This window comes from Hippocampus zosterae, chromosome 20 (genome assembly GCF_025434085.1).
Source record: "Hippocampus zosterae strain Florida chromosome 20, ASM2543408v3, whole genome shotgun sequence".
NCBI classification, from domain to species: Eukaryota; Metazoa; Chordata; class Actinopteri; order Syngnathiformes; family Syngnathidae; genus Hippocampus; species Hippocampus zosterae.
The window spans coordinates 9721143-9740129 of record NC_067470.1 but is presented as its reverse complement, the minus strand read 5'-3'; the positions used below and the strand labels follow the sequence as shown (position 1 = coordinate 9740129).

The 18987-nt window shown below is 40.4% G+C and overlaps 1 protein-coding gene and 1 long non-coding RNA gene across 4 annotated transcripts in view; one reads left to right on the top strand and one right to left on the bottom strand.

Moving 5' to 3' along the window:
- Nucleotides 1–6903: 6903 nt before the first annotated feature.
- insig1 (insulin induced gene 1) lies at nucleotides 6904–12916 on the bottom strand. 3 transcript variants are annotated; one of them, XR_007960275.1, is made up of 8 exons: nucleotides 12792–12916; nucleotides 11853–11928; nucleotides 11404–11752; nucleotides 10098–10222; nucleotides 9809–9975; nucleotides 9228–9327; nucleotides 8162–8755; nucleotides 6904–8127 (listed from the first exon to the last, which is right to left on the bottom strand). XR_007960275.1 is itself a non-coding variant. In XM_052054131.1 (7 exons), the coding sequence occupies exons 1-7, from the start codon at nucleotides 12866–12868 to the stop codon at nucleotides 8726–8728; spliced, it is 924 nt and encodes a 307-aa protein (XP_051910091.1). In that variant the 5' UTR covers nucleotides 12869–12916; the 3' UTR covers nucleotides 6904–8725. The 3 variants fall into 3 exon arrangements, 2 of the variants coding, with proteins under 2 accessions (XP_051910091.1, XP_051910092.1); XM_052054131.1 differs by having other exon boundaries at nucleotides 6904–8755; XM_052054132.1 differs by lacking the exon at nucleotides 12792–12916 and having other exon boundaries at nucleotides 6904–8755; nucleotides 11853–12073.
- The window catches only part of LOC127592994 (uncharacterized), a 49940-nt gene continuing 42602 nt past the window's right edge, over nucleotides 11650–18987 (top strand). The window contains exons 1-3 of the long non-coding RNA XR_007960277.1: nucleotides 11650–11794; nucleotides 13968–14128; nucleotides 15688–15768. This is a non-coding gene — a long non-coding RNA (uncharacterized LOC127592994). The remainder of the gene's footprint in view (nucleotides 11795–13967; nucleotides 14129–15687; nucleotides 15769–18987) is intronic.

The following is an 18987-nucleotide window of genomic DNA, read 5'->3' as shown; positions in this document are numbered from 1 at the left end:
AAAGAGTCTTTTTATTCATATTCCGCTTATCTTTTCTCAAAACTCGAAACTACACTTGAGCAGTTCCAATACACGACGCCATGTTCCAAGAGTGTAGTTTGGACTCTCGGGGTTGAATCTTTCTGAAAATGTCACCAGGTGAAGACGAAATAGCTTCAGACGAGGAAGTTCTGAGTGGTGTCGTTTTCCATCAGTGTAAATACTGTATTGCTACATTGACAGAGACACTTTAATGACGGGGGGTAGGGGGGTGGCAGGAGGGTAGCAGGAGTATGATTTTAAAAAATGGTTGTCAGTCAATATCACAACTCGGTGTCGTTTTCACAAGAAAACTTAACACGAAGACCCCAAAGTAGACTTCAAATATTCGTCCAAGTAGAAAAATAGAATCAAATCAGAAGACTCAAAACTTGACTAAATGCCTTTTTTTGAATAACAGTGGGAATATATAATGACAAAGGGTGGTGGGTGGGTGGGTGGGGGGAATCAACCTTAAGACAAAAAAAAAAAAGACATTGGAAATTGTTTTCCTTTTTATGAACAGCTGCATCTGTCATTAGTTATTTTTCTCTCAGGAATAATCAAATGAATAATAAAAATTAGGCTTGGAAAATGGATCTCTGGCAGGATAGGTTCTTGTTTCTGTCTCACTTTCTTGAGGCAACACTAAAAATCACACGTAACAATGTTTTTCTGTCACTCTTAGAAGTTTAAAATAGACTTTTGGCATGAAAGAAACAACATGCTTCCATTTTAAACAAAATGCTTCCTTTTTCACTCAGACGAGTCAACATCAAGAAGAATTTTAGGAAAATGTGCATCAAGTGTGGTTTCATTTCCATCAAGTCAAAATGAAGACATAGAGAACTAAACCTTTGTAGATATATAATTAGAGGAGGAACCTGTGCTGCCATTTTAGTGTCATTTTTCAAGATGGTGGTCAAACTCAAGCTTGAAAAAAAAGAATTTAAAAAATTGGCATTAGAGCAACACATGCATCCAAGTTTGTGCCATGTTTACGAATAATCCAAATCAAAACTACAAATTACACTTTAAAATGAAAACAAATACTTGTTAAAAAAATGTTGGGGGGGGGGTGGTAGAAAAGTCACTACATGAGATGGCAAACTATACTTTTTAATGTATTTTTTGTCAACATATGTACATCGATTTTAGAGGCTTTTTCCTCCACTAGCAGTCAAAATGAAGATGACTTCAAATTTAAAATGTGACATTGTTGTGTATCCATTTTCATCATGTATGATTAAATTTAAGAAAAAGGAAAAAAAAAGAACAGCACCGTGGATGTCCCAGTTTCACAGAGTGTCCAAATCAAGACTCAAATTTAAATACATTTGTTATTTAAAAAAAATATATATATGTGTGTCATTTCTCCAATGAATAGTCAAATTCAAGACTAACAGCCAGACTTCCCAAGATCTATATTTTTTTGCTTTCGGGCAATGTGTTCATTCATTTTAGTGACATTTTCACAAAGCACTGGACTTCAAATATATGTGTGACGGCATGTTGATGATTTATGACATCATTTTCAAAAGTGACAGTCAAAATGAAGATTTAAAACGAGGCTTTTTTGGCATCTCTTTGTGTCATTTTTACATGGAATAGCAGAATAAAACAAGCAAACTAGAAATCCCGTTTTTGTCATTGTATAAATCTCATATCAAACTTTTTACAGCAAGTAACCCCCCCCCCCCCCAAAAAAAGAAAATCTCTCCACCATCATGACAAACATTCTGTCAACTATACCACTGCAGACAGTTATAAAAATACTTGTAAAATTACTTGAAGACCTTTTTTTCCGGTAATGAAGACAGTCTGGCTGCTGCCTTCCACGCATGGTTGAATTATTATGACTATGATTGTAATTATTAACTTCAATTCAAACTGCAGCATTGGTAATTGATTGTAAAAAAATAATAATAATACGCGGTGACATGATATCTGTTTTCTTGTGTGCCTGTGTGTTAGCGCCTCCAAAAGTGCAGTCAAATATTTTTGGGGTGCAGCCAATTGGCATGCAGCGCCACTCTGTTAGAGTACATACATCGTCTGCGCATGCGCGTTGTCCTTCAGCTCCCATAACCCACTTTCAGAAGCGGCTGTCTGTGTGTGTGTGCGTGCGTGCATGCGCTCGCACGCATGGGCTTGTGCGCGTGTGTGTGTGAGTGAGTGTACATATTTTTGTATGTGTGTGTTGTAGTCGTAGTACTAGTACACTACAAAAGGTGACGCCTACACACAAGGAAGATTTGTGAATGGACGTCGTCTTGAGCGCCACCCCTCCCAACACACATACACAGCCCCCCCCACACACACCCGCTTAAGAAATGGGAGTACGGTCTATGAGATATCACCATTGCAGGGGTCACCCCCAAATCCTGCTGCTTCCGCTGCCTTTATGCGAAAGACCCTCCCTACCCCTCACCCCTCTTCCCAAACAGACACGCACGCGCACACACACACACACACACACACACACACACACACACACACAAAACCGCCCCTCTCTCTACGGTTGCCCCTCATGTGTGATTTCCTTTTGTGTGCCTGTCCGAACCCGGAAGTGTTCTGACACTGCGGGGTCAGACCCGCCGTCGTTGTCCAATTATTCGGAAGAAGGGGGGTGGGGGTGGGGGGGGGGGGGGTGAAGAAAGGCTTGCAAATTTTCAATGATATGACAAGTACTTATTTTAGACACATTTCATGTTGTTTAAACGTTTTATTTGTTTTTAGGTTTAAAAAAAATGTTACGCTAAAGATTACCTTAAAACCGAATTAAAAAGGTAAAATGCAATGAATTCTCGTACACCGCATGGGCTTTTTAAAAACATATTCATTTGTTTATTTATTTGGCTAGGAGGGTTATCGTGCTTATAATTTAAAACAACAAAAAGAAATTCTAGTCCACTAATTTACGATTTTTTTCCCTCTTTTATAACGTAGCACAACAACGAAAACAGATATTGTTACATTATTGGCACTTTTACTTATTGAACTGTGGTTTTAATGTTTTAATTTAACACGACTAAAAAATAAATCGGAGTTGTTAACGGGAATGTTTTTTAAAAAACTGCCCTCCCTCTTTGCCCTATATATATATATATATATAGGGCAAATATATATATATATATATATTTACTTATAATAAGTAAATAATAACAAATGTTGATGGGCGTTTTGTACTGTCATTAGTGACGCTGTGGGCGAGCCATTCAATTTGAGGCTTCATCCAAAGAACCCTCGGGCCTTAATTGCTCGCTCGGGGTGGTCGAGGCGTTTGTTGTTTGTGCTCGCGCAACTGAAGTGACTTTTAAGAAACACTCCTGATTGAAAGGAGATTTTGCCACGGCACAGCGATCACAAGGATTAAAAAGTTATTGGAAACTGGAAAGGGCCGAGAGGGAATGCGCCCCTCTCCTCTCTCTGTGCCGTGAAAGCACTCGCACTTATTTCTTCATCCGAGTCGTGACGTCATATTAGGACGTAAATTACTTTGCGGTTTTTGTAAGCGCTTGTAGTGCAAAGAAGGAGAAAAAAAGGTCAAGATAAGGCAGCGTTGTAACCACGTGACGACTTCCGGCCAATCCGCGAAGTGAGAGACTGAACAGATGGAAGGAAAATCGCACATCAGCAAAGTCTTAATTCGTGATTAGTGTTGGAAAAGGAAACTTATATTTAACACGTGATTGCTTTTTTTTAAGTCTCCTGACGCTAATTTGTGGTTCTCATTTTAAATTTAAGACTAAAAGTTTACGGGAAACTATATACAATTCTTTCTATAAAATAACGTGTGGTTAACATTTGGAATGCGTTCATTTTAATCATGCAAATTCATTATAAAAACAAATGTCAATTTGAACATTTTCTAGAAAGTTTCACACACTAGTAAAGAAATATATAAACAATTAAATGCTTCAAAAAAGATTTTCTGCAGTCCTCCAAAATTGAAATTGTAAATTATAACGCTGGAAAAAACTTAAATATACGAAGTGGAAGTTAATTATCACTATACTGTAATTGCATTTAAAATAATTATAGTGGATAAATACGCTGCAAAAAATGCATTTAAAAAAATGTTTTCAATGCAATCTATGGCTCAATTTAACATTTTGGATTTATTAACCATATTATTGTGGGAGCTGGGGGGTGAAAGTGGAATTAAAGATATGCAAATGTTTGTAAACCTTTTGAATGTGTTCAGGACAACGCTGGGGAAATAATTTTATGGCCAAACGTGCTACAATTTCAGTTATGTCTAACTTTATTTATATGGTGTGAAATAGAAATTGAGGGCTGGGGGGGGGGGTCGTTTTTCCACAAAGTGACTGAGTTCGTTATTTTGATGTTAGTCCACCTGCAGCGCTGCAATGTGGCCCTTCTGGGTCCTCGTGCGCGGGTGGTTTGTGGGAGGGGGGGGGGGGGGCTTCAATGCTTTTCGGCCTTGGGATGGTCCACATGCCTCGTGCACCTGTCCCCCACTTTCTGCAAGCGCCCCCTTTCCGGCGAAGGGGGGCGGAGGCAGGTGCAAAAAAAACTTTGCACATGGGTGGCAAACTCGAAATAACAATCATTTCATTTGGTTAGCAGAGATTTTATAAACGGCGATTTCCCTCTATTTCTGTATTGAAGTTCATTTGGTGTTGGGCGGGGGGAGCCTCGTGAAGTGGCCAGTCACAGTGTACATCGTCATGGAAAATATCGAAATATTTTTATTAATGTCATAACATGGAAAAATTGGAACAAAAGTAAAATCAAATAAAAATCTGCACACGTTTCATTTTAGCTGCTGTAACCAGGCAGACTTTTTTCTATATCTATCTATCTATCTATCTATCTATCTATCTATCTATCTATCTATCTATCTATCTATCTATCTATCTATCTATCTATCTATCTATCTATCTATCTATCTATCTATCTATCTATCTATCTATCTATCTATCTATCTATCTATCTATCTATCTATCTATCTATCTATCTAAAACAAATAAATGCTGAACGTCAATAAAAAGTGTAATTTTGTTGTATTGGAGCACATTAAAACCACGAGAAGAACGTACCAACTAAAGTGGCTTGAAAATAGGCAAATAAAATCAGTTTATTTCTCAACCAATATCAAAAGTTGGATGATTTTGTTACAGAATGCTTCTTTTTAAGTGGCGTACCTGATAAATTATCTTTCAAATCCGATAAAATAACGACGATGAAGTTGTAAAAAACTGTATTCGTACTTCTTACCTAATAAAGCGATTGGAAAGCCGTTTTGATTAATCGAATTGGAAATACGTCATTTGTGGCCGTTATTTACTCGTCTTAAAAATGCCGTCTGTTTCTTTTTCTTTTTTTTTCATTACAAAACCAAATCGGGCCGTTGGGTCACCGAGGTGTACTTAACAATGTGACCTCGTTCGTGTGTGTTTGGCGTGTGGGATGACAGCAATTCGAGTTATGTTATTTGCGGGCGCAAAGTCGATCGAGCCTCGCCCAGAGGTCGGGGCCACTAAAGCGGTCACCCGAGCCCTCTTCGCCCTGTGTGGCATCGCTCGTGTCCAGCTAAAATAGAGCCGGCCACCCCACGAAGCCCCCTTTCACCTCAGCTGCACCTGAGTTGCTTTAACACACACACGCAGAGTGGCGCATGTGGTGCTCGCGTGCTCACTTTGCCCGAGTTGGCTTGAGCGCGCATGCGTAATGGAGTAAAATAAAAAAATAAAAAAAATAAAAAAACAAGCAAGCGCTTTTTTTCCTCACATTTGTTCGATGGAATTTTTGCGAAGCAAGCAAGCAGTTTGCTCCAAAACAATTTTCCGAGTTGTTTGTACTTTTTCTACTACGAATCTTTTAAGTTTGGGCGTGGGGGAGAGACAATCCAAGGGACGATTCGTTATGTAAAATCGTATTTCTTTGCCGAAATGTGGGAAAGCCAATTTCCACATGAGCAGAACTTCAAAAGTCGCCCAACGTAAAATGTGATCAAAATGTGTTGGCTTGAAATTTTGAGTCACTCAACCTTTTTTGTTTAAAGTGCAGGTTATTCAACAAGAAAGTGAACAAGCAGTTATAAACTAAATGAAGAAAGTCAATAAATGTTTGTGTATACTATACTACGGTGTCAAAGTCAAGGCCCGGGTGCCCTATCTGGCCCGCCACACCCTTTTTTGTGGCCCCCCGAAAGCAAATCAAGCATGTCAAGTTGCTAGTGATTGCTAGAGTCTGAACTAAAATTTCGAATTGTCATATGTAATCTGCAATAACAATTGACTTCTGATTGTAAAAATAGTTATTGATCAATTTGTTGTGCGCTGTGTATGCAATATGGAGAGGGGATTAAACACTTTTCTGGTTTCCCAAAATTCATAACGGCCCTCCAAGGGAAACCGTAACTACAATGTGGCCCACGACAAAAAACGAGTTTGACACCCCTCGTGTATAGTCCACACACTTTTCTGGTCTAAGAAGCATATAAGCATTTTTTTGGTCACATCATACAACAGGCGTTAAGCGGACAGTCTGACCACAGAGTGACGTCACTCGCGTTATCTTTTTATATGTACCGGTAATGGAAATATGTAGTGCTTAATCTAATGTGACGTATTGTGTGTAATTCCTCGTCTCTCCATTAGGGGGAGTGTCCACTATGGCTGCGATGAGTCAAGGGCCGAGTTGAGGATCAATGCTGACATCTAGTGGTAATGTAACATCGCTACATGTGATTTTTTACCACCCAAAATGGGATTCTGCCAGCACGTTTCTGTTGTCCAATCCAAAGATTTTCTCTTCACTTTCAGCTCCACAAAAGGGGACCCTGACATGAAATGCGGCTGCATTGACCATCACCGCAATTCCCCTTCTTCCATCCCTGAATAAACACACCAGTCGTCATTTCCAGATGAAGTTTATTTCAGGTAACGTTAAAAAAATGCGATTAGAGATGTGAATGAACGAGGTGCAACGTCAAAGCTTCTTCCTCCACCTCTACTAATTTCATTCCCTTGGAGAAGAAAAAAAATCCTTCGGAAATGTGTCAGAATACACTTCGACACCAGTTCAATTAAGCATCCCGATGTCCGACATATCAGAAATAATAAATAAAAAGGACTTGGCCTGTGCGCGTACACTGACCGCACTTCCTGTCCCCAAATTCCTGACAGTTATCAACACCTGAATGTATGCGTCCAAGTCCATTATTCCAATCCACGCAACAGTTGAGTGACAAAAGCGTCACCTTCGAGCTATAACACAGTAATTTCAAAACACAGGCAATCACAGATTGCAAAAAAAAAAACAACCTCTTCGGGCCCCTTTCCAAAAAAAAAACAAACAATTGACAGATGAACATTATCTGTCATCTAGAAAGCCATTCTTTGGATACTGACTAGTTCCTGGAGCCTTGCCCTCCAATACGTCATTGGCTTCTTTCCCTCCCCTAGTTCACCTCTAGGACACCAAGACCAATTACGGCCAGACTTCCATTAACGCCCCCCCCCCCTTCTCCCCCGGAATACTGGCTTAGTTTCGACATTTGCTCTTCTGACGCCAGCTCATTTCTGGGGCCACTCCTCCAATACAGGCTAAATTCTGGTCTCTGCAACTTGTAGCTAGCCAACATCTAACTTCTACTTCAGCTTGACAATGGCTAATTTCTCTAGTTTCAAATTTGGGGTTCTATTTTACTTGCACCGGTTACCTTTTTGTGATCTGTTATTGAAATATTGGCAAATTCCAATATTCTGTTTATTTTCTGGTTTAAATTTCCCAGATATCGGGCTGATGTCTGGTCCCTGAAGCAGAATACTTCCTTCTGTTTTTCTGCATTATCAAATGTCTGCCAACATTTATTCCACTGACACAGTCTTTATCAGCCAATTTCTAAATTCCATTGCACATTGATGCTACTTTATGTGTTCCGTTTCTTCGACATCAGCTAATATCTGACTTTCGTTCCCTCCGTACACTGACTAGTTTCTGAGTTTTTGGCTATTCCTGTAATACTGGCTATTTGCTGGTGTCTGACTGAGAATGACGCTGGCTGATTAGTTATACAACACCAGCTAATTAAATCGGAACCACAGCAGGACATTCTGAGCCCATTGTTTAAAAACACTTCTGATACAATCTCGCTGTTTTTTTTAAAAACACTTCTGATACAATCTAGCAAGTGTATAGAAAATGCAAAATGTGTCCCGGCGTCACACTCGAGACTGGCTGATGCAAAGGAGCATTTGTCTCTTGTCACGAGTAGCTTGAAGCACATAAGGAAATACAGCAAATGTTTTTTTTTCAGATGTGATGCTAGTCATGTACTAGTCAAATTGGCACTCCTGCGTAAATTTCCTGTTGCTCCTCATTCCTGCACGTTGTATGGTACAGTCACTTAAAAGAATGAAAGAAAAAAAGGCAGGCAAAAAAGTATGCAAAGTCCCCCCAAAAGGGTTTGAAGTCATCACATGCCAGAAAGAAATCCAGAATGTTTCCCTTTTAAAAGATCGTTGTCAAGTCAAACTAGCTTTGAAGTAAAATTAGAAGAAAAAAAAAAAGACTAAGAGGCAAAGTGTGTCCTGTCATTTCCTTCGTTGGGGTGGGCTGGGCGGTGCCTCCGCAAGGTCACATGGCACACTGGACAAAAGGCCTTTTTTTATCTTCCCTCAAACCACACAAGTGTTTTTTTTTAGGGTGGGGGGTCTTTTGGTGATGTTTGCCTTCAGTCGCTATGTGGCTTCTCCACTCCGGCCTGTGGGAGGAAATGTCAAATTATGTTCAGACGCGTGAAAAAAACAACTTCTAAGCTGTACACGATGAGAATAAAAGTCATATAACACGGGTGGCCCGAGGTGCAAAAAAACTTTGCATATGAGCGGCGAGCTCGAAAAAAACAATCATTTCATAATTTCAGCGTGAACGAACTGGCAAAAAATTGGGATGAGGGGGATAGTTTCAGAAATAGCCGGAATGTTACAAGAATAGATTGGTGCATAAAAGGGTTAACATGTGAATGACACAATCACTTTTCTCGTAAATTTACAGCTGTGCTCCAGTAAAAATGATATCGGATACCTAGAAACAAGCTACATTTTCGAGTGGTGGTAGCGGTTACCCCGAGTGACCGCTTGTCATCCGGCCCCAAACGCCCCGTTTAAAATTAAAAACCTAATCAATTTGAGTTTTAAAACAGGTGGGGGCCAACAGCCACCGGGATGACGTACCATTGCCAGTTGGCGGCCGATGTTTCCCACGGTGACGCCACCGGAGAAGAAAATACACGGCAGCCAGGAGCGCACGTACAAGAAGTCGGGAGATGTGTACCTGCAATTACACCAAGACGCAGTTAAATGATTATCTTGCTGACACAGTTGGGGAAAAAAATCAAGAGCGGAGAAAACAATGCATACGTTCTCTTCTCACAAAAGGTAACTTTGGATGTTGACGTTTCCTCTTCCCGTAAACGATTCACTCGGGTGTGAGGTTGCGATGCATTTCCTCGCGTGCTCACCTAGCTCTTTCTTCTTCTAATGTGAACTATGTTGAAATGGTCCCCTCACAGTTATATGTTCTAATGAAGGTCACTTGGAATGTGGTGGAGCTCTTATGTCATCTTTAGAAGTGACGCGGGGCTCCTGACCGTGTTTCCCTCCCTGTGCTATTGTGTTCACTTCTTCTTAATTGGATGGAATGTTGCCATGTGCTTCTTAGCATACCGTGTTCGCTTCCAAGGTGTATTGTGTTCTTTTTTCATAAATTCCGACTTTAAATTTGTTCCAATGTGCTTCCTGGTGTGTTTACGTACTGATAGACGCCGTTGTAGACCAGCAGCTGGGTAAAAACGGTGGCGAGGAAGGCCGTGGTGACACCCAAGCCGAAGCCGCTACGCGAGCGGTCAAAGGTCCACCACAGGCCCAGCGACAGGGCGGCCAGGGTGAGCGACAGCTGCACGCTGTTGTCAATGTCCAGTTTCTGTTTCGGAGTGCCAAGTTAGGGACAAATTGAGCCTCAAATATTTGTACAACCGGCAAGCGCCTCCTGGGAGTTTATGATAGGACATTCATGTTAATTGGCAACTGTTGCTGGAAGGATACAACGCTGGCGTGGTTGATGCCCACAAAGACGGCGATGCACCTCATGACGCTGGCCCATTCCCGCTTAAACTTGTGTGGCTCACCAAGATGGCTGTCTAGGCACGGGTATAGCAGGCCCACTACCGCTGCGGGGGTGAGAGGAAAAAAAAAAGGAACAACAATTCATAAGACAAGAAATATTGCTATCGCAGCGGTGTTACTTGCTAAGCAGACACATTAAGATGAAGAAATAACAAGACACATTTATTTCTAATTTGAACACATTTGTGAACTTTACATGAATCAAGTGGCGCAATTTTTTGTTTCGCCAAAGCCAAAAAAGTAGCCCAGTGGAAGGGAATCAGTCCCCATTCCAGATGCTGCAAAAGTATTTCATTTTGCCACACCATGGAAGCTTATATTTTATTTTCGTGGAAGCAAATGCAAGGAAAAATACGCCTATATAGCAACATTATTTTGAATGACGTCATTACAATGACTTTTTCGGCTGACGTCATTGTAATGACTTTTTATACAAACAAAGCAGGGGAAACCACAGTCAGTTACAATCAGAAATCAGATGTAGGTGATTTTTTAAGGCCATGCCTCTCTGTTGTAGATACTCGTAATTATTATTCAAACTTTTCACACTCGGAGAGTATTATGCATGGCTATGTAAAATTGGGTTGACGACAATAGTGGGAGATACAACTCATTCGAAAACCATCAAAATCATATATACTATTTATTTTTCAAGTCAAACGCATAGTTTTTAGCTTGTTCACTACTAGTTCAAGTGTCGTGGGCCCTGAAAAGGTAAACTAACAGACCGTACTTGACGAATAACAATGGGAAAAAACATTCCCGTCTCTTTCCCTTCAAACAAAGCCTTTCCCTCCAAAGACCCGCCCCTTCAGTCACCCGTTATGACTCTAACCAATGAACGCGAGGTTCGCCTCACGCCCTGCTCGCGGCAGCCAATGGGAGACGAGGATATCGAAATAAGCACTACGTGAGGTCCCTTTAACCCTTACGTGCCTTACAAACTGATAAAAGCCCACCATAAAAAAGCCCGGGAGGACAACTTATATAATGTCCATCAACAACGTTGCCGTGGGATGAATCATTGCCCCACGATTCCGCAAGTGACCTCTTCCACAATAGTTCATCGTTTCGAAAGTGTTGTAAAAGTCACGCGCGCCATGTTGAACAATGGCTGATTTACTTCCACTTTAATATCGAGCACTTTCACTTACACTTTAATATACAGCCGACAACACAGGTGATTTGAATGCAGTTTATTATAACAACAACAACCGCAACTCACCTGCCCCGGTGCCGCAGCACGGTGGAATCCACCATGCGGACGAGAACAAAGTGGTCATCACCTCCTCGGGGAAGAGCGTGACGTTGCGTTGGATTTGCAGCAAGTTGAGCACCAGGGCGAGGATGACCCCCACGGCGAAGAGCACCAGGCCACGGCGGATCAAGTTGACCGTCCGGTGGCGGTGCAGCGACCTGTAGGCGCTGCCCAGCACCGATGTGATGATTGACATCATTTCCTCGCTTTTGGATGCTAACCAGTTGGCCGCAGACGACGTCGACGAGTGTTCGTGTTCCAACTGCGGCGCACGGGAGCAACTCCAATAGTGCTCCTCCAGAGTGGACATTTGGCACTATTATAAAGAAGAAAAAGAAAAGGTTAAATCAAAAACAAAGTAAGACAAACACATTGCATCGTGACGTTACGACCAACACAATCGCTGAGAGCGTTACCTTGATCTCTCGCTCCAGTCTTGCACTCGGCAGTTTTTGGATATAATCTTTTTTTCCCACCACCATGTAGTAGTTTCTTCACATTATTGTCAGCACTCTAGCAAGGAGGGATGAAAAGAGAGATCTATAAAACACGTCTTGGTGGTAAACAGATAAACAGCTTCTCTCTCCGTCAGACAACACCACCACAGACAGCTGTGTCGGGTGAGCAAAAGGGGCCAATCAGAGGGCGGTGTGTGGGGTGACGTCACTTCACCCCACCTTCCCCTGCGCCACAACAACAGAAGGGGGCGGGGGGAGAAGCGGAAGTCGGAACACGCCATCAACTCCAACAAAAATGTAAAAAAATTGCGATTTGATTTTAATTTTGAAAGTTAAGAAAATGCAATACGATGACACCCACAACAACAGTTCATCTTTTTTTTTACCCGTGGAACCTATCCTAAGCTATTTTCAGAATAAAGAATCCATTCACAAAGTCGAAGCTAGTTACTTAGCCAGCTAGTGCGATTTAGGGAGCACAGTTTGCCTTGACCTCCGACGACCAGTGAAACTCTGCTGTTGACTCTTAATTTTGCTGTCCAATTTGTTGTGATGAGACCCAGAATGCAAATTTTGCCAGCCCAAATCGCTTATTTTTGAGTCTTGATATAAATTAGGGTTGTAACGAAAACCCATTTTAATCGAAATATTGATTTTGATGTAATAGAATATAGTTTTAAATGTACCATCCGTGAATGGTATCGCACGACATTTATCAAGAAATAAAAGCAACCTTAAAAAATTGTAACAGAACTGCCAAAGGTGTCGAACTAGGATTTTTTTTCACTTCTGTTAACATTTGCATACTTAGCCATCAATTTTATTTGTCAATTTTCCCACAAATAAAGCATTTGGCCAAAATTAGTTGCACAACAAACAGACAAAATGTGCACATACCTATGATAAAACGGTCCTATTCCTCTGCAGACCAACTGCTGTATCTCCCACACACATACACACACGCACACACGCATACCTTTTATAGTCTAGCAGCCGTTTGTGAACAAGGTCAGTGGTACGATGTGGTGTCAAGCCGCTCTTGTTGTTGAACTACAGGAGAGTTTACAGGGAGGTGTGGCGTGTGTGTCAGGCTGCACATCCTAGAACCATGCGTATCATGCGAGTTCAACGCCCGGGCCATGTCCTTTATTCAGCAATGACAGGGAAACATGTTTTTGCAAGAAGATGGCCCATTTCTATATGATCACATGACCCCCACCACTGTCTGTGTCAAACCAAACAGTTCATACGGAACAACACATCAATAAAGTCGGCCACCAATACAAATTCAGCAACCTACGATTTCTTGATCCTTTTGTTTTGTTCCACCTTTTAGTCACAACAAAACTATTTTCATGGTCTCATTTGTCTCATCACCCAGGAAGTAACCTGCTAATATTAGGAAAGATGCTGAGCTGCTGTCTTTCTTTGTAACATTTCTGATGAACATTCGTTGTCAGAGGCTTAATAAAGAGAGAAATTGGGTTAAGAGAACTCCCATTTAAAAGTCAAAATGTCTCTGTAAGCACGGAAGTGTGACTTTTTCAGCTCACCCGTATTAGCATTCGACGATTGTGCCACATCTGGTCTCAAAGGACCGTGCCTGCACAAGCGAGGGAGCTTGTTTCATTCTGCTGACTTTCTTAGTTGGAGTTGTAAACCGTGTCATCGTTCCATTTTAGAGATAAATCCGCTGTTTTATTCCTTGTGGTACGCTTCCTGAATGGGATTCTGGATGTTTGTGCTGCATACCCGACAAGGCCAGACTCTCATTTCATTCGAGCGCTGTTGATTTGTTCCAGGGCAAGCAGAATGGCTTTTCTTAGAAATGCTAGAAAGAGGTGAAGTATAAATGTCACAGTTTTGTGCTGCATGATGATCATAGCGAAGGTCCCGATGTTTGTCTTCTATTCTCAAAGTTGTGTGGCTAAACTGGTTTATTTTCATTTTTTTACTCCCGGCTTTTATGAAGAAAAAATGCCTGGCCTCACTCCCAGCCTTTTCTCAAAACATTCTTTCCACTTTTCCAGTCTTCCATATCAGTCATATTTCTTTTTTTTCTTCTCATTTCAGCTGCCCGTGTGCTCACCCCGAGAATTCACTGGAGCCTCTGCACTACACCAAAAGTGGAAAACAGTGGAGCGTAGCAAAAGAATAGCTGCATGTGACTACGACAACTACGCCGTGGCAGAAATCTGACCTTAATATTTTTTTCCGCCTCAGGACAGGAAAGTGTAAGTCTTCCCCCCTAATGAATATTTTGCTCTCGTTCTCATTCATGGCAGTCGAGAGAATGATTGCTTATCAGTGCTACGGCATGTACAGTACATGTAAAGTATGTCATTGTACCATCGTGACCTCAAAACAAACCACATGTTGTGTGGCGTTTCCATTTTGCTATCAATTGAAGTCAATTGTGTACGGTTCATTCATCAAAAATCTAATCTGATGAAAAAATCCCCCCTTGCCCCCCCAAAAAACACACACATCAAAATATATGTTATATACATACAAAGCCTTTGTGATGCTAATCATTGTTTTTCTCTGAAGTGATGCAAGGATTCATCTGACAAATATTTGTTCATGTCTCATTGGACAGGCCTTAAGTCAGGGTTTTCCAATGTTTGACCCAAGTGACGCATGCTCAGCTTGTTTTTGTACTGCACCATATAAAATTAAACGTTACGGACAGTCATCTTGAAAAATTGCCATGGTGGTGTTATTTCTTTGTGCCATAATCAATAAAAAACACACTCAAAGTTTATTCCTTATAGTTAGCGTGGAAATGCTATGTGTTTTTTTAAAAGGGATGATCAAGAAGAAGAAAAGACAGGAAGCCGGCACGCTTCAAATGAGCAGCACGTCAGCGCGGTGAAGATTGGGTGTGGGGGGTATTGAGATGCCGCTAACACAGGGAGGCCTGCCAGAGAAGCTTTGCTAAATTGATCCATCAAAAAAAAAATTCCCTCAACCTCAATGCTGCGAGTAAACTGGGAAGGAAAACATTCAAATCCATTGTGAAGCATAGTGGATTGCTTGTGTAAATATCTTCGTTACCTCAGATGTTAAAATGATCCATCACACAAGCGCTAAAATTGCTAGCTAGCTAGCAAGCTAGTTTTTTTTAACCAAAAGAATTGACTAATGATAAAAGTGTAATATTTTATCGCATTGCTGCTTCTTGTATACTTAGAGTTTATTCTGGTTAGCTATTAGCCCACAAAATTAATTGTTTTAGTCACATAGAATGGCCAAAGCACCCACAAAGTGTCTGTCTCCCTTTCATTAGCCTGCTATTTTTAAAACAAAAAAATGTTGTAGACAGACAGATGACAGCAACAAGTAATGCCGTATATCGTATTCAACTATATTTTGGAAGTGACCAGCATAACACTGGTTCATGGTAGTATTCAAACTGTGTGAGGTTTATGTGTCGGTAGCAGCTGTTTATCTTATCGCGTGCATGCTAAGCTCTTGAATGTTGTCGTCAAGATTTCGGTGAGAAACATCAAGCTGCTCATCTCCCTCAGCTTCTGACTTCCATAAGAGAATTGAATTTTTATTCTTGTGTAATGATACAACTTTTGTTTAGTGGGACCTTTTAGAATTCCCGATGTCACCCAAAGCACGTATTGCTCTTGAAAAAAGAGCAAAAAACTGCATGTCAGTAGTTGGAATGAGTGTGAGTGAACTGTTGCATAAGCTGCAATGAATGAGCGCACAGGTGATATGACTGCAGTAACCTCTGTGTGTTTATGCAGCCTGTGTACACAAAAGTTCTATTCTGTTCCAGTGCACGGACATAAGAAACCGGAACGGAACACCTCCTAAACAGCCAATCGGCATCCTCGCTAATCACCAGAAGGCTGTAAAGGTTAGTTTTTCCACCAATCACACTGAAGAAGACAACCAATCTGTCATTTAATCACATCTTATATTTTACCAGGCTGTTAGCAGTTGTTAACTCTCATATAATAGATGCTGATTTGAAAAATCCAATGCCAAGTTTAAAAATTATGGTAGAAAGGTAAATCCGCATCATATCTAACACTTGCGAGCTAAGTTAGGATACTGCTAAATTCGCCGATAAATTAGTTTAGCAAGTGCAACGGATCATATCCATAAGTATGGTTCGTATTGGTTTATTGTGTTCACCATAAGTTGTGTCTGATAACATGTACAGTACGCATCCTGCTTGATTTGTCTGATGCAGTGATAGAATGCAGCTAAAAAAGTAACTGTACGCTTACTTTTCAAAGTCAAGTAATCGTCAAAGTCTAAATCAAGCACTTTCAAATCAAGTAATCAGTAAAGTAAATAACTTATTTTGAAAGGTGTACTTGGCAATGAGGTTACTTTTTTAAGGTACCTGAGGCAACACTGTTAATCATGAATAAATTGCATTATCGCATTCACCTAATATCACCTCTGTGGTCGGGTCGTAACGGGGAAATCAATTCCTTGTGTTTTGCATACTCGGCCAACAGATCAGATTCAGAATCTGATGTGTGGGCCTCGTCTGGTTTAATGTTTAACATCATGCTTCTAAAGACAATTGTTACAGAGAATAAAAGTGTTTTGTGGCTTTACGGGAAACTGTCTTTTAGGCTCTCTAGTTCCATCTATCTATTTAGCTACTGTGTCTATCTATCTATCTATCTATCTATCTATCTAGCTATCTATCTAGCTAGCTATCTATCTATCTATCTATCTATCTATCTATCTATCTAGCTAGCTAGCTAGCTCCTTATTTATCTATGTGGCCAGCTGTCTTATCTATCAGGCAATAAAAAAACAAAACAAAAAACGCTGAAAGAGGGCATTTTAGGGAGAGTTTGGTTGTTATCAAGCTGCTTGTTTGGGTAGTTGGAGTTCACGTGTCACCAGCACAGTGTGCAGCAATCCTGAAGTGACCTTTTTTATACAAACCACCAGCAGATGGCACACACACATTACAGTAAATAAAATAACACACCAGTAAATAACAATAAACGGGTAAAGTAAATACAGCACGTACAAGCACACATGGGAGAAATATTTATGACAAAATATGACTAAGTAAATCCTGGACATGAATAAGAAACATGGCCCTCAGTTTGGTTTGACTGATAATGAAAATAGACCGAACTAAAACTAGATTAGATGATGAAAAAAAGATCTAATTATTTATTATCAGAAGCGCCATCAAAAAAGAAATCACTGTAAAATAGATACAAATAAAGCAAAATATGCATTAATTATACATAAACAAACAACGAAAACATGATACAAATTACCTTACATAAGTCATATATCACATGGAATCGAAAAGGTTCCTCATGTACAAATGTTGACATCCATTGACTCGTATTATTATTATTATTATTATTATTATTTTCTGTGTTTGTGTTTGCATTAAAAGTAGATTGTTACCAGGAATAATTCCATCATGAAGTTGTTGACAATAACACGCCGCAAAGGTCAGGGAAGTGTGAGTGCACGTGTGTGCAATCACTGACTGCTGGAGTGTATAGATATTACCCCTCGATGCAGATACACTTGCTCAGCCATCTGAGCACAACAGCTTCACAGTCGGAGAAACGCTTGGTTTTGCAATAATGTCAAAACATATTTACCATCGTGTCTGTCAGAAATGTTTCAGGACTAATGTCCCAAACCAAATTTAATTTCAACTCCAAGCTACAGGTTTTCCCCTCCCAAATAAGCCCCCCTGGGGTATTCACCTTTTGTTTCTGTGGCTGCTTCCCAAAGCGCTCTTTCTCTTGCATGTCATATTTTGGATTATGTGTGGGGGCCGGTTTGCAGCATAAAAAGCAAAAATACAGTCTGCCGCAACATACTTGTTCAACTCTTGCTATTTGCATTTACAAGTATATATTTTACAGAACAAAAGATTTTCACATGTATTTTTTTAAACCCTTTCAGGGACAGCGGTTACTACAATGGACAGCTTATGATGTTATCAAGTTACATGTTATCATTATTGGTGGATGAAAGGGTTAATTCATCGTAGTGTGCTGCACATTTTGCACATGCCAGAAACTGCCATTATTCATCATATCAGTCCTGGAACTTTTCTGGCACCCCTCATAATTTACAGTGGCCTAAAACAAGAGTAAAAACGTCGATGACTACTTCATTGTCAAATGTGGTGGCGGCGAACTGACAAAATACAAACACATCACTTCAACAGAAATTATCGGCCACCCACATTTACACGTACACATACACAGCAGCAGTACAAGCACTCTGTCATCAGCGGGATCCTTTTAAAGCCAATTGTCCCTCATTGGCCTAATAGATTTTCTGCCTTGGAGGGGGACCACGAGCGAATATGCAAATTCATTTATCCAGAGAGGGCGGGCAATTATTACAAAAGTTCTCTTGTGGTCTAATTGCGGATAATGGGCGAGTGAAACCGGGATGATAATTGACAGTAATATACATATCAAAAAGCTAACTGTCAGTGTGAAGTGTGGCTGCTGACGTCAATAACTTGATTGGAAAAAGATCCCTCCGTAACACGAACAGATATCTCATTTCTCTCTTTTTTTTTTGTTTAAATACATACATTCAAAAAAGAAAATACAATTGGATCGTGTTGACTCTATGTACACTTTAAACCAATTCAAAGGAGAGAGAAAATTATGGGAGCATTATTAGGGAGGACATATCACTGAAACATGAGTTGCGTTATCACGTTTTTCTTGGCGCTTTTTTATTGGTTGGATTCATATTTTAAGATTTTGAGAGTGTGTGTACCACAGGGTTCCCCTATAAGTCATCTATTTTTTTTTTGTCATCCATTTTCAGGTCTAACCTTTTGTTCACCATGCCGCCCCATGTACACAGTGTGTGTAGTCTTTCAAATATACAGTAGTATCTTCAACACCTGCTTTTCAGTTGGTCATTTAGTATAATATTATTACAATTATCGAGTATCAAGTCCAACTTTATTGTCAAATGTGCACAGATGAAATTTATGGCTCCGATTTTAATGTGTTCATTTTGATGTTGACCTGAAAAATTGTTTACTAAAAATCTGGTTGCCCTTGATCAGTGCCAATAATAACAAATGGCCCGTTTAATGCCG

Excerpts from the sequence above, each read along its gene's own strand:
- insig1 (XM_052054131.1), bottom strand. The coding sequence starts at position 12,868 with ATGCGTGTGTGCGTGTGTGTATGTGTGTGGGAGATACAGCAGTTGGTC. Across the intron at positions 11,753-11,852 it reads GACTGGAGCGAGAGATCAAG|TGCCAAATGTCCACTCTGGA; the intron begins GTAACGCTCTCA and ends TCTTTATAATAG. Across the intron at positions 10,223-11,403 it reads GTGCTGCGGCACCGGGGCAG|CGGTAGTGGGCCTGCTATAC; the intron begins GTGAGTTGCGGT and ends TCACCCCCGCAG.